We start from the raw sequence: 14,970 nt of genomic DNA on the forward strand, positions 1-14,970 counted from the left end.
ATTGTATGTATGCCAACAAGAACTGTAAAATGAAAACCCATTGACTATGTAATTTGATTTGAAATAATTATGATATTTTCATTAAGTTTACCCAGCAAAACTACATTCTATCTACCATCGTGCATGGGAAATGTTTTTTGTTTGACGCGTCGAACTGTGTCTCTCGCTATGAGTGTGTGTATCGTATTGTTATCGATGTGGAAAACTTTCCCTACCCCAAAAACTAATCCATAATTAATTTCCATTTCTATTCGGCTATTGCACAACGTATACATTCTAAGCCACAAACAGTCACACAAACACAGACACACACACACATACACACACACCTCGTTGTTGTAAAATTCACATGTTTCCTTTGTTGACGTTTGGCGTAATTCGTGTGTATTTCAATGTAATATCTGTTTTTTTTTTTCAAATCGTTTTGTTATTTTCAATTTATCTAAATCGGGGCCTCCGGAATTGATTTGGAGAATTGAAATTGAATCGAATTGAATTGAATTAAATCAAATGGTGGTCGCGTGATCTATTTCCGAAATTTTCAATGGTCGAACCACAATTTATTTATCCACAGCCATCTGTTTTTGTCGTTCCATTCCAATACGGAAAAAAATGAGTGTGTGTTTGTGTGTGCATGGTTTTGTTAATGGCGGTATGTAATTTTCATTGTCAATCAATAAATTTGGACTTTTTTTCTGACGCAATAAATGCTGACCACGAGCAATGGACATTTTCATGCCCAACATATAATTGTCAATTAAATTATGTATACGCCATGAAAGTGGCTTTGAATACATCTTGCGTCACTCTTTTCCGCTCTCCCCCCCCCTCTCTCTCTCTCTCTCTCTCGGTTCCAGTTCAGACATTTGTAATTTGGTCCTATACGATTGGCATATCATTGGTGGAGACAATTATGGCTCGTTCATTTTCTTTTATTTGTTTTGGGACATTTTCCACCTCAATGGAATCAACCTAGACCTAGGACAGTGAGCAGTGAGCACTAGAATTGAATCCGCATAGGTCCTTGAAAAGGCCATTAATGATTGTCATGTTTTATTCATGTTTAGTCACGAAAATAATGAAAGGAAAAGTTTCATTTTCAATATTTACTTGCATACTCCCAGTAGTAGTGGTATGTAGTCATCGTCGACTGAATGTTAAGATGAAATTCATAGAATATTCGATTTTATTTTCAGTTTGTAATATAGGCAAACCAAACACAGTCCACACACACACACACACACACAATTCTCACATGGGGCATAAACAATAGGACATTTTGCGCATTGCCAAAAATATTTTTGTCGCAAAACAATAACCATAATGTGTCACACAGAGAACGAGCCACAAAGATATATTGTATTCGATATCATATCTAACTGTTATTTTTTCTACTCTCTCTCTCTTTTTCTAGTTTTTGTTCGTATGATTAGGCATTCCAGTTGGTCGTTCGTACGTACGCAAGCTAAATTTATTACCGATTTGTACCACATATTCATTGATGAAAACATGAATGGAAACATTCAAATCTCTTTGGATTCTACCATAAATTCATTCATATTCCGAAATTCACGCACGGCATTTTTATTATATATAATATGCGCTATGGGGCACACTGTCAAACCTATACAAACTAACTAACTCTCTCTCTCTCTCTCTCTCTCTCTCTCTCAGTCTCTCAGCTCAATTTGACCCCACACCACTCCATTCGGAATATAATTCAGTGAATTAATAGATCCATTTGTATTTTTTTTCATTTCGTAATCCAAACACAAATCGAAATCGCTTCAGACCCTCAAATTCCATCGCAACCGCATGAATGAAGTTTTTGCCGAACAATATTCGACTGTTTGAGCAGTGAATTGAGTTGATTGCATTGCGTCTATTGTTATTTCAGAAAATTATTCGCGTGCCATATAATCAAGTTTCGAGCAAGAGTTTAGTGGCACAATTCTGCGTGTGTGCGTGCGCAACCGCCGATCATTCAAAATATTCCACTTATTTTGACAGAATGTCAATGGTTTCAATTGACGACAGCATCACTGCCTTTTCTGATGATAACTGATAGAGACACAGAAAACATTCGATTCACACATGGAAGCATTTTTCCATCCAATTTACAAATTTGACGAAATTTGAATTTCGTCAAGATTTCAATTTCTTTCCGACGCACAGGACAAGTTCAATCATGGTTTTCTCTTTGTGAGCTACACACTCGACAGACATCTGTTTAATAAACAAAGATGAAATTTTCGAGATGTTCAACAATAAGAGACAACAATAGCAGAGAAATGACTGGCAGACAACATGAAACGGCGTTGTCGTTGGAGTGGGATTTGCTTGACGTACTTGAGCTATGTTCGTTTGATGACCACTTTTGCAACAGTAAATCGCGCGCGCTTGTATGTGTGTGTGTTTGTACTATCCGAGTGAAATTTGAGTAACGAAAATATTCATACAAATGCGCGTTCTAGCCAAGAAATAAAACAAACTGTTTACAAAGAAAACATTTCTGCTTTTCAAACATATATCCTCCATGTGGATGAGTTTTATTTCAAGACGTGTTTTTTTACCCTTCTCTCCATTGCTGCCCATTGCAGTGTACATTGTATAAAACGAAAAATATGCAATCCACTCGAAGGACGAAATGTTGTTCGTTCGGAGCAATAGCTCGAGATCAAAAAGTGGCATTCGTTCGTTTGCTCACAATTCGTTATAGCATATTTGCTATGTTTGGGATGGCGTTGGTGTAATTCAATTATATTCTGATTAAAAGTTTCTGCATTTTCTTTTCGCTTCCATTGCGAAAATGCATGTATGTATGACGTGAGCAAAAGGGGTTTCGCGTATTCGAAGCAATTTTCCTGAAAATGACCAACCACGTTGTTGTTAAGTGCTTACGAGTGTATTGAGTGTTTGAAAGCAAAAAATAACGACAACTAATGGACATTCGTACATAAGAAATTTGTTCGAGAACATTTTCTTTTGCCACTTTGCAAATGAAAGTGAATGGGGTTGAATGCGAAAGAAGAAGACGAAGAGAATAAACAAAATATTAATGTTGATTGTAGTGTGGGGTCAAGTTGAATGTATTCTTCATACGTGTCAGGTAGCCTTTTCCATCATTTTTATTCCGAAAGGGAAAAAAACAAGAAAACGAAATGCTAACGGATGTACGAGTCAACTTGAGCCTACACCAACGCATGGACAGCGTGGCCAATAGTTTTTATCCTTCGTCCGTTTTGTTCGTTTGATTTCGCACACAGACACTCGATCCACATTCGATACGACCACACATTAGCACACGCCACCAAGCGATGTCTGTCGATGGAGAAGGCAGACAGAACGAGAGAGAAGGGGAGAGAGAAACACAGTGAAGGTGTAGAGTGTGCACACTGATGGAACAATTTTCTCATAGCCGTTCATTTATGAAATAGAAAAGAAGTAGTCGCTTCTTGAACTCTTCATCGATGAGAAGCGTGTTTCGGTGTGCTCCCCTGTCGGTCGCGATTCTGTTGGGGAATGGAAATAACAATCATCCGTTAAAACTAGTTCAATGATAGACGTGTTTCGATGGCAAACTTCAAGTTGTAAGCCATATCATCTCTAGTTTTGTCCCACTACACTTCACTGCTGTGCGGAACAAATTTATATTCAAATACCGTTTTATATTGTTTAATCAGTAAGGAATTTGTATGCAATGCACAGTGATTTAATTGTCGTTGAGAGCAAACGGAAATAGGAAAATTGTGTTTGAATTCATTCATTCAATTGGAATCAATGAAATGATAATAGAACGAGAAAAACAACAACAAGAAAAAATGAAAATTTATCCAAACAATTTCGGTCATATACATTTAATCAAAATCCAATTTTCATTTAGATAATCTCATTAAATTTTAGATTTAATTTTAAATTTAATCCGTGCAAATAAATAAGAGAAAACCAGCAATTTAATTGTGCTCTTGTTTTTTCTTCTCCTTGCAGAAAGAGTTGTTTTTGGGAAAAGCCGATCTAGGATCACCACCACGTACCGAACGAAAATTATCCACATCGAGTTCATCCATGAAGACAAAGTGGTTGAAAGCGTTTCGCAGTCTTAAACCGGCTACAGCCATTGCGGGCACTGTTAAGTACGTCCAAACATTTGTTTTAATCACTGCACTGTGCGCGCTCATTCTTCCAAACGACTGCATTTATTGTAATTTATACATTCATTTATCATTTTATTTTCATGTGTATGTGTGAGTGCGGAATATTGCAATTTTCATTTTTTATGAAATTGGCCTCATTTTTTTTAAATGTGACTTTGCAAATTATTCGCTTTACGCTCTTTGTTCATTGTTTTGTTTCTTTTTCTTCTTCTTCTTCTTCTTCTTCTTCTTGATTTGCAGGAAAAATGCAGATCAGTCAAGCAACGGGCGACGAGTTTTCGATGGTGAAAATCACAACTTACAGGAATACACATACAAGAAGATTACACCGTGCGACGTTTGTTCACAGGTTTTGAGAGGTAAACATATTTGAAGGGAGACAAAAAAAATGTTATTTCCATTTCCTGCTCGCACATGACGCATATGATTGTGAACAGGTTTCCGGTCAACTGTTATCAATAGATTTAAACATTTTTCAAGTTTTTTTTGCGGACAAATGTGTTTCTTCTTTTTCTACGGAATCGAGAGTAGCCTCTCGGGATTCATATACATTTCGATTTCCATTGATAACGAATTGCAATGGAAAAAAGTTTCCTCATGAAACAACACATGAACACTTTGAAGCCATCTGATCCGTTTTGAGAAAGGCTCGAATCTGTTCGCAGATGTGCGTGTTGATTTTGTGAATTGTATTCGTGCGATGAACATCCATAGCAAAATCAAGAATCAATGAATGAACTTTGCGATTACACTTTCAAAAGAGTCCCAAAATCAATTTTTCAATTCATTGAATTGGATTACATGTATCCAAAGTAACACAAATAACATTGAAAAAGTTAAAATCAGAGTTATGAAGGTTAGCAATCACTAAAAGAATGATAAAAATTGGGCCGTTTCACCGAAAAACTATGAGCATACAATGGAAGCATTGAAGAGAAAAAAATACGATATTGAAAGATAAAACGAAGTAAATTTTTTGAAAAAGAAATAAAACGAAACGAATGCACAAGAGAATTGCCAATAAACAAGTGAAATAAATGTCATTTTACCAATAGAATATTTCATTTGTATTGGTTATTTCAGTACAAGTGCCAAATTTACTAATGCTGTCTATTGTATTGAATTTACCAATACAAATAAAAAATTCCATTGGTAGAAACATGTTTCTCTAATAGACTGTCAGGGTTCAATAATGCAATCTATTGGTACTTTTACTTTTCATCAATAGAATTTGCAGGATTCACTAATTCAGTTTTCTCTATGTTCTCGAGCACTAATTTATCAAAGAGGCAACGTATAGCAACGTTGATTCAGAAATAGAAACGGATTACCGCGGTGATTCGGTTGAAAGTTCAGCCATCGACCCATTTCGTAATCGATTCGTTATGTTTGTGTTTTTCTTTTTGCTGGTCAAAATCAATTTAATCAGCCAATTATCAGTTATTCTTTCTCTATCCGCCGCACAAACAAACTCACATACAGTTTTTCTTTCTTCGATAAATTCGATGCGGGCGCGCATTTCGAATGTCATACCCAGCACTTCTGACTTCGGCCACTCAGCCATATGTTAGTTGTGAGGAGGAAAACCAAAAATGAAAGTGTCTGATTCTTTAGGCCGAAGGCAAAGTAAAAAAAAGACCTCTTTGGATAAATGGAAATGAACAGGCGATAAGATTAAGGGCGAAAATCAACGGAAAACGTACATAAATTCAATTTCAAATGTAACGATTGAAATGGATCGGTCATTCGCAAATGTCGTTGTTGTTCCGAGTGTCCAATGGCTGGTTGGAAAAACTGGTTTTGCACGTGTCACACACCGAAACATAAGACAATGTGGCGATATGGCCACTCTCCAAGGAGTGTGATATAAAGCAAATTTATGCATAGGATGAATGGTCGAAGATTATTACCATACATCCGGCCGAACGAAATTCAAGCATATTTATTTTAGTCGGTCGGCTTACTTTTGCCCATGCGATGAGGAGGAGGATGAAAACAACAGTGTTTTAGCTCACACAATACGTAATGCAATTCAATCCAATATCATTTCTCGTATTAAATATTTATGGGCTTTATATCCGTAAAGTTTTCGCTTTTCTTCGTATTTATTTTTGTATTAATGCCAAAAACGAAATGAATAATATCCATAGCCAGAAATGCGAAGGTCTCACTATCGCATATGGGGTTTGTTCGTTTTATGTGAGAATATATGTTTGTATTTGCTTAGGCAACTGCATAGTTTTGCATTTTAGTCTCCATATCGTGTCAGGCGTTCACATCAGACACACACACACACACACACACACACACACACACACACAGAGAGAGAGAGAGAGAGAGAGAGAGAGAGAGAGAGAGAGAGAGAGAGAGAGAGAGAGAGAGAGAGAGTTAACACATCATCAATATTTTACAAACGATTTAACTCCCAATCCAAACTAATTTTATCCCAACACACAGGTCACACACGACAGGGGCTTCGATGTCGAAACTGCAAATCGAACGTACATGTCGATTGTGCCGCTCAATTACCCAAATGCCAAGCAAAACAAAAGCTGTTGCGACGACAAAAAAGCACATCAGAAATCGTGACAAATCGTGTCGACATCGATGACAGTAAGTAGAAAACAATCAACATTAAAATAATCGATTTTGATGAGAGACAGAGCCATGGTGTGTTTGTGTGTGAGCGTAAGATAGACGGAGCGATTGTGTCAGAGAATGGAAGAGTGAAAGAGTGTGTTCGCACACAAAATCAAGTAAATTACCTAATTGTCTTATTGGCCTAATCGTATTTTGCATACACAAACACACACATTTGTCAAGAGCCGTATATACTAAAAGCGTTTTCACGTTAACATTATATCTTTTCCTGTTTTGGTTTTGTTTTCTTGTTCTCATTTTTTCGGTTCGACATTTTTCAGTTGTCTGCTAATTTTTAAATCTAACTTTAATTTTTTTTTTCGTGGAAAACCTGTCTATAGACATTTGAAAAGTAAAAAAGCCGTTTTTTTTTACCGTGTTCATTGCTCATTAATAAACTTCACTCTTGTCTATACATAATAAAAAAAAATTGATTTGCTCATCTCGTGTGGTCCCCTTTGTCGGCCAATTCCAATCAAACGTTGACAACGCACACATTATGTGTTCATGTTCAATGGACTCTTCACAAAAGGATACTGCGATGTCACGCAGCAAAAATTGAATGTCACAGTTTTATTTGATTTTGCCAATGGGGCCAATTTCAATTGTATGAAACAAGCGAGATGATATAAAAAAAATGCCAGTTCTTTGTTTCGTTGCATTTGAATAACCAATAACACAGTTTGGTAAAACAACGACAAAGCACACAAAGCCAAACGAAAAAAAAAACATTTAATTTTGAAATTAAGTAAAGCCAAAAAAAAACCAGAACAGAAAACAAAAATTAAATCAAAATCATATCAACACATTTTATATTCTATCATTCCATTCCATTTATCTATATCAAAAAAACTCGACCTCATTTAACTGTTTCATGCTATTAACAAACAAACACCCGGAAAAACAATATGCAATTTCTAATCAGAACCAAACGACATAGACCAAATCTATCGTGTACTGAAACAAGCTGGGGAATTATCTGGTGATAAGACGAATACAAATGCCGTGTCGATCGCGTCGGGTAGTGGCAATGCCATTTCGGGTGAGTTGACGACCTTCAGATCAGACATCACATGAAATGATGCATGGCTTGTGTCCACATCGTGCGTAATCTGTATTGACTTGGTTGAGAGAATGTTTCGTGTTACTGTAACGCAGGCATTTACCTTTAATCGCTCGATAAGAGACTGTTGAAGCTAATCGCCTGAGTGTGCAGAACATGCAATAACACACACCACTGTCAATCGGATGACACGAACAGATACACAACTACAACCACATCCACACCCAAACACTGACATCCCGTATAGCCATGATCATATGATATCTGATCTGAAGATTTTAACTGTACGGTTGCAGTTGCAGCTCAACAATCAAATGCAAACACCGCTAGCAGCGGTGGCGGCGGCGCCATTATGCCAGATATACCGATTGTTACCGAACCAGATTATCCAGAACGCGTACCAACCGTACCATCGATTGGAGGATCTATATTTACGAGAACTCATGGTACAAATGAACGATCGAACAAATTAGCCGTAGCTCCATTATTAGATGTATCGAGTTCAGGTGCTGATGATGGTTTTTTTTCTAACACACTTTCTTTTTTTTAAATCGACAAAACAAAACAAAAATAAACAAAATTTCTCAATTTTGTGTGTGGTGTTTGTTTGCGTAAAACCGTCAATGTGTTTGTCTGGTGTAAACCCATACCCATATATAATTTCTGTTTGATGGTCGACACGATGGCTAGGCGCATTTGACCGAAAAGCATAAATGATTTTAAGTGTAAAGCCTTCAAGTTATTATGTTTTGCCGGCCGAAGCTTGGCGGTCAGAAATCGTTAAACAGAAATACATTTATGTATCGATGAATGTTGAATGTATGTGTTTTTTTTTTTCGAATACCGAAATACCAACTAGCAGGTGAACGCACTTTAGCAATGCCGATTCCGTTCCTCTAGTCTAGAAAATGGGCGCACACATTTTTTGATCTTGTCTTTTCTTTTTATTGTAAAGCATCATATTCACATTTCGCATCGTTCAACTCCTTTTTCGAGCACTTTATTTTCTCGCTTCACTCCGATTTTTGTTCGCATTTTTAAACGCTTTTTTTTGTGCATGCTGACGTGAGATAAACTGAATTGTAATGAAATAAATGGAATAATCGAAACAAATCGACCAGACACGATTTTCACCAATTCGAAGCTAAAGTCTATGATCAGCAAGATAAATATACAGGAATGATCAAACAAAAAAAATAATACGTTACCTGGACACTGTTTGCTGAAACACATAGCGAGCTATAGTGATACGCGTGTCTGTGTTAGTTGGAGATTGTTAGTTAGTGGAAGTGTGGTGTGGTACATTGATCGATCAGTCTCATACATGTGATGCTCTTTTTTTCGACACATCAGCGAATCATAAAAGCTCATTTAAAGTCATGGATCGTATCAGCCTGAGTGAGAATTTAACAGCCATCGATTAAGAAACTAACACAATAAACTGCATCGGCTTTTCTAATTCTTCCGACAAATTGTGTACTAACGCTTCATTGCAATCGCCGTTCAAATCGTTGACTAGAAATCAATGCTGCACTGACAAGTGGAATATTCATTTAAATAAGCCTGTTCTATTTCAGACGACGACACACAACGCCAACGACCCTTCGGTCAGCCATTATGCCTCATTTCCGACGAATATTTAGAATATATCAACGATTCCAACCAAAAGCCACACTCATCGAAGACAAAAAGAGATTCGTTCATCCAGAAACAAAAACAAATCTAATTCATCACGTCTTCCTCTTCGTTTTTCTTTCTTCAGGAAATAACGAATAAAATAAAAAAAAACGTCAATGTGCCAATTTGGCTTGCAGTCAGAAATCAGCGAGTCAGAAGAACTATGTAAAAGCTATATTCAACAATTCCCCATACATCCGAAATCGAATTAGATCCGATAAATGTGTAGACGAAAAAAAAAGTTGATCAAGAATCGAATCGAATTTATAGTCTTATAGAACTAAATTTTAATCTCGAATAGTATAAATATTTAAAAGAAAGAATGCAGGTAAAGCCGAACGAGAAGATGGAGAGAAAAAAGAAAAGCGCACAGCATCCCCAATGTAATTGTTTCTTGGTTTTGAGCTTAAGAAATATAGTTTGTTACCTTATGATAGGAGTTAAAATTGGCGACCAAAGAGCAAAAGAAAGAAATGAAATGAATTGAATCGCTTTCTTTGCCCACATGGAAGCACAAAATAATGTAATGTATTGAATGTTTCCCCGCCCAAAATCTGTGATAAGAGACATGTGTAACAAAAAAAAATAAACAAACAAACCGAATTGAAATTGAAGAGATCATAAGATAATATGCACAATGCACACACAAAAAAACAACAACTCCACTGGTATTTTATTTCACACCCATAATTGAACCAAATACCTCAATCACTTTATCTCACTTCAACAATTCCAAAGTGGAAGCACTTTTTTGTGTTTATTTATTGCTCGGTATGTATATAAATATGGATACAAAATCGATACGTCTGCACAATTGTTTCGTACATTTGGTAAAAGGCTGAAGGCCTCTCTTGAGGCAACTCTCGCCAACCAAAATGGTTTAAACATTTCCCAAATGTGTGAGCGAACAATTGAACAGATCAGACAAGTTTTGTGTAGAAAATCTTGAAAGTTTTCGTACGGAATTTCAAATTTTTTTTCCTTCCTTGAAAATTGTTTTTGTTCCGTTCACCTTTCAATTAGTATTTATTAGGTCATGCATGCTCGACCATTTTCTGTATATACATATATAGTCCATATTGGAATTTTTTTCTTCTTCAATTTTTTCTCCTTAAAAGTATAGATGAATAATGGTTCAGTGAAATTTATACAATAAATTTTATCTCTCTGAAAACAGCCCCACATTCGCCACGTCGTCAAAAATTGAATTTGCGTATGAAATCGTTGAGTTTGGATTCGCCCGAATCGACTGAGCTACATGGTCACATTAAGCGACGTTATCCACCATCTGGGCCAGTTCATTTTAACATACAGGGAGGTTCAGCTGGTTTACTCGACCACAATACACCACCGTCAAATAATAGCCGATTACACTGTAAGCAACACTTTTTTGTGTCTAGACATTACAAGCGGTTTGCGTTTCATTGTTTTTTTTGTTCGTCGCCTTTGTCTTTTCCATCTTCTATTTCTGTCATTCGTTTTGAATTCGTGGAAATTTATCTATTTTTAGCTCCACTGAGTCCATCAACAGCACGCAGACTTGGCTATAACCGTAATCTACGCACGGCTTCTGTTGAGTTACCTGATGAAGTAGGTGATAAAAGTTTATCGTCAGCAAGCACATCACCATGCTCGTCGCCGGGCAGACAAAATCTGGTAAATGTTGCGGTCTACCTCATACTCAATGAATTTGCACACGCACACACAAATTCCAAATTCAAACCTGTCATCATTCATTCATCCAATTTGTCGTCTGTTTGTTTTGTCCCATTGCAGAAAGCTCATCGCCTTTTACCGACCAATTTATATGTAGTATTATACAACTTCAAAGCACGACACCCCGATGAATTGGATTTGACGGCTGGATTCAAAGTGACAGTTATTGATCATTCGGATCCGGATTGGTGGCGTGGCAAGTGCTTGGGTCGGGTCGGTTATTTTCCATCGAAATATGTGGCGCGATTGCAAGCCGGCGAAAGGCCATTGCAAGTACTGCAAAATCTTCAAATTTCCGACAGCGGTGATAAGAACGGAACCATGACATTGCTCCGAGATCAAATTGTCGTTCAGGTAAAATGAAATGAACAACATTTCTTAATATTTAACCACAGCATTTACACGATTGATTTTATTCTTTCGTCCTTTTTCTCCTTCTCCATGGTGTACCCGTTTTCCAGTGCGGTGACGAAGTGTGTGGATCGGTAATGGTTCGATCGGTTGACAACCGGCAAGGCATTTGTCCGGTGAAATATCTACAAGAGGTGTGACAGCCGAATCGTAAACGAGCCGTTGCCAACGTCAAAGCCGAATCAACGAAACCAAGAATCAATTTGAATGTTACGAAAACGCAAAAAGTGGTTAATTCTCAGGCGAAAATGGGACGACAACGGGGAGGAGCACAACCGACCAAATTAACAAAATTGACCGGTTTTTGTGATATCGTTAATCAAGCGAAATTGAAGAAAACGGGCGGTAAAACCAGTAGCGCAAAGCCAACAGCAGCGATGACAAAAACGACCACGGCCAAAACGATTGAAAGGACAAAAACGACGACCACCTCGGTAGCGAGCACAAAATCGAAAAGTGCCGACAAATGGGAAGAGTTTCGTGAAAAAAAATTGGCCGAAATGAAGCAGCATAAGATTAACGTTGAACGACGCATGCAAACGAGTTGTAATATTGATGGGCAAATGTATTGGAGCCAACGCACGGACAAATTGAAACGATATCCAAAACATGAAGCGTTGCATCCATCATGGTATACGGAGAATATTTATTCAAATCATTCAATCGATTTGGAATCGGATGACTTTTTCGCCAACGACGATCAATACGGCCCAAATGACTATGATCGCGAAACATCGTTTCATCGAAAGAAGCCACATATCGATACGGGCTATGGTTATCCAAAATCGCGAAGTTGTTGTTTCGGAAGTGGATACGATGAGCGACCGAAGCCAGTATTAATGCCAAAATCCAGTTCGTTTACAGGGACGGGCGGCAGTAGAGGTGTTAGCAATTTTCGAACGATGTACAGTACGGTGGAGGAGGAAAGCTTCTTGGAAGTGCGTCGTCAAAATAATAGCCGGAATAATCTAAGTGGCCTGCGAAAGTTTTATTGTTGGGAAAATGATCGACAGCCGAGCATCGATAAAGATGAACTGTACGCAAACTCACATAATCACCTAGACGTCGATTGTTACATGAAAAATCCCGAAGTCTATCAAATCGAACGTGATCGAAATTATTATAAAAAACCAAATGTCGATATTCATGACGTACAAGCGACCACAAATGCCAATTACATACGAAATATTTGGCACAATCGAAATCGAAGCTCATCCCTCTACAAAGTGCAAAATATTAATGAAATCAATGGCAATTATCTGGAAGATTTTAGCAATATACCGTCGTATGATGTGGCACCGAAACGCCATCATCATGATTTGGACAGTCATCACCCGTTCGAAGAGGAATATTTGATAATTCATCAAAATAAGCCGAATATCAATTTATATTCGGCACGGAATAGCTTCGACGATCCGGGTTCGGTGAGCCGGCGGCAGAGTTATCATTCGAATGAGATGTATGCCAGTGATATGGATCCGTATAGTGAACGGTCTTGCTATATGGGTCGTGATAAAAATTGCATGGACATGAGTTTGGGGCATGCAACTAATCGAGATCATCAAACCACGCGCCATAGTATCCGATCGAAAAGTATGCTGGAAGTACAGCCACCCAGCCATTGGGACGATGACACATCCTCCGATTCGACCATTGATGATTTGTACGATTTTAATTTTGATTTTGTCAATCAATACGATTTGGACTATCGTAACAATAACAACGCAACGAAAAGTATGTTGTTAGCCAAGAACAGTAGTCATCCGTTGTACAAGGAGAAAAATATTAATGTCGACAATTATTCAAAGTATCGGAAGAGCAACATGGACATCATTGACGATACCGATAATGATATAAACGATGTTGACTTTGACAACAATAGCCAAAGTGACGAGGATGAAGACATCAATTTCAACAGTTTGACATCGCCCAGGCACGATCGTTCCCGTTACCACCACCACCATCAACATCAATCATCACAGGATAATGAATATCTGCTCTCGAATCGTAGTGCTCGTGCACGATACTATGATAACTGTTTGTCGTCGACATCCGAATTTTATCCAACCATCAGCAGCAACATTAATAATAATAATAATCAAAATGTCATTAGTCCCAACGGAAATAGAACAATAAATGAAGGTCATCATCAAATCAACAATATGCATTCGGACGATAATAAAATCAACAACAACAATAACAATAATAATAATGTTGATTCGCTGGACGATGGTAACGCAAATATTAATAGCCAAGAAAGTAATGGAGCGATTAGTTTAATCAACAATATCTTTTCGATTTATAAACCACGAAAGTATTCGCCGGTGAGTTGCCGTGCGGCAAGTCAAAAAGCATGTGGCATTACGAAAAGCATGAACGTACCGAGCACAGTGAGACCATTAGGTGCACCATATAATGATTTTCTGACATCGATGAAACGACCGTTAACCATAACACCATCCTGTTTTACCACACAGAAACGTAACTGGATTATGCCGCCCACTGCGTCCGTCGATCAGGCACACTTCAAAATCATTCCAGAGAAAACGGGCTTGAAAATCTCACCGTTATATCGCTTTGGCTACGAAGATGACAGTAAACTACGACTCAAATGTACCGCCCGACCACTGCTCTTTCCCCTGTAAGTTTTCTTGTTTTGGCTAGAGAATAAACGAATTGTGGACGGAGAAATGAATGCAAACGAAAAAGAAAGAAAAAACTTGAAAAAAAAAATTAAAAAAAAAAAACAATTCTATGATTATTGTGTTGATATGGACCACCATTTCTTCTATTTTAAAAACCAACCAACAAAACAAAAACTATTCAGATCTCCTTTTTGATTCGATTTATCATCCTATTTAAAGCATATTTTAGACATTGAATGCATTGTATTTTGTGATGTACTATGTGATGCGACAGATGTATGTACTTTTAGACATAGCAAAAGAAAAAACAAATTAATTAATTATAAATAAAATAAATGAAATTTACAACATTGCTGTTAATGTTCACCATGCAAGAAAGAGAGAAAAAAACCAACCCATATGATGGATACCAAAAAAAAAACTATTGCGACTAGAGCTCTATGATAAACAAAAACTACACACACACAAAGACACTCACATTTTCATATAAGTAATCATATTGCACATCTAATGTCGTTATTTTATACAACCAAAAATAAAAATACTATATGAAACATAAACCAAACAAAAATCACACTTGAACTTAGAAGTTGTTGTTGATAACTGAGACTTAGCACCTCTAAAAACATAATTAAGATTATTATCATCATTATTATTATTATTA

The 14,970-nt window shown here is 37.2% G+C and overlaps 2 protein-coding genes across 17 annotated transcripts in view; both read left to right on the top strand.

Moving 5' to 3' along the window:
- The window catches only part of LOC129577281 (uncharacterized), a 100,616-nt gene extending 86,208 nt beyond the window's left edge, over nucleotides 1-14,408 (top strand). For 9 of the 16 annotated variants that reach the window (XM_055464050.1, XM_055464037.1, XM_055464040.1 and 6 more), the window contains 9 exons: nucleotides 3,988-4,133; nucleotides 4,395-4,513; nucleotides 6,612-6,767; nucleotides 7,720-7,836; nucleotides 8,154-8,363; nucleotides 10,712-10,909; nucleotides 11,045-11,190; nucleotides 11,311-11,604; nucleotides 11,712-11,947. In XM_055464050.1, the coding sequence (XP_055320025.1) occupies nucleotides 3,988-4,133; nucleotides 4,395-4,513; nucleotides 6,612-6,767; nucleotides 7,720-7,836; nucleotides 8,154-8,363; nucleotides 10,712-10,909; nucleotides 11,045-11,190; nucleotides 11,311-11,604; nucleotides 11,712-11,801 (1,476 nt within the window). In that variant the 3' untranslated portion in view covers nucleotides 11,802-11,947. Of the gene's footprint in view, nucleotides 1-3,987; nucleotides 4,134-4,394; nucleotides 4,514-6,611; nucleotides 6,768-7,719; nucleotides 7,837-8,153; nucleotides 8,364-9,434; nucleotides 10,144-10,711; nucleotides 10,910-11,044; nucleotides 11,191-11,310; nucleotides 11,605-11,711 lie in introns of those variants that run through there. The other 7 variants (XM_055464047.1, XM_055464048.1, XM_055464049.1 and 4 more) reach the window with 5 other exon arrangements.
- Nucleotides 11,910-14,306, top strand: LOC129577087 (homeobox protein 2-like). The gene has a single exon (XM_055463549.1). The coding sequence runs from the start codon at nucleotides 11,910-11,912 to the stop codon at nucleotides 14,304-14,306; it is 2,397 nt and encodes a 798-aa protein (XP_055319524.1).
- Nucleotides 14,409-14,970: the final 562 nt, after the last annotated feature.

The sequence above is a fragment of the Sitodiplosis mosellana genome, unplaced genomic scaffold (genome assembly GCF_009176505.1).
Source record: "Sitodiplosis mosellana isolate CC-2019 unplaced genomic scaffold, AAFC_SMos_1.0 Smas_scaffold_6197, whole genome shotgun sequence".
Taxonomy (NCBI): Eukaryota; Metazoa; Arthropoda; class Insecta; order Diptera; family Cecidomyiidae; genus Sitodiplosis; species Sitodiplosis mosellana.

Bases quoted from the DNA above. Each gene is read 5' to 3' on its own strand.
- LOC129577087 (XM_055463549.1), top strand. From the start codon at position 11,910: ATGGGACGACAACGGGGAGGAGCACAACCGACCAAATTAACAAAATTG.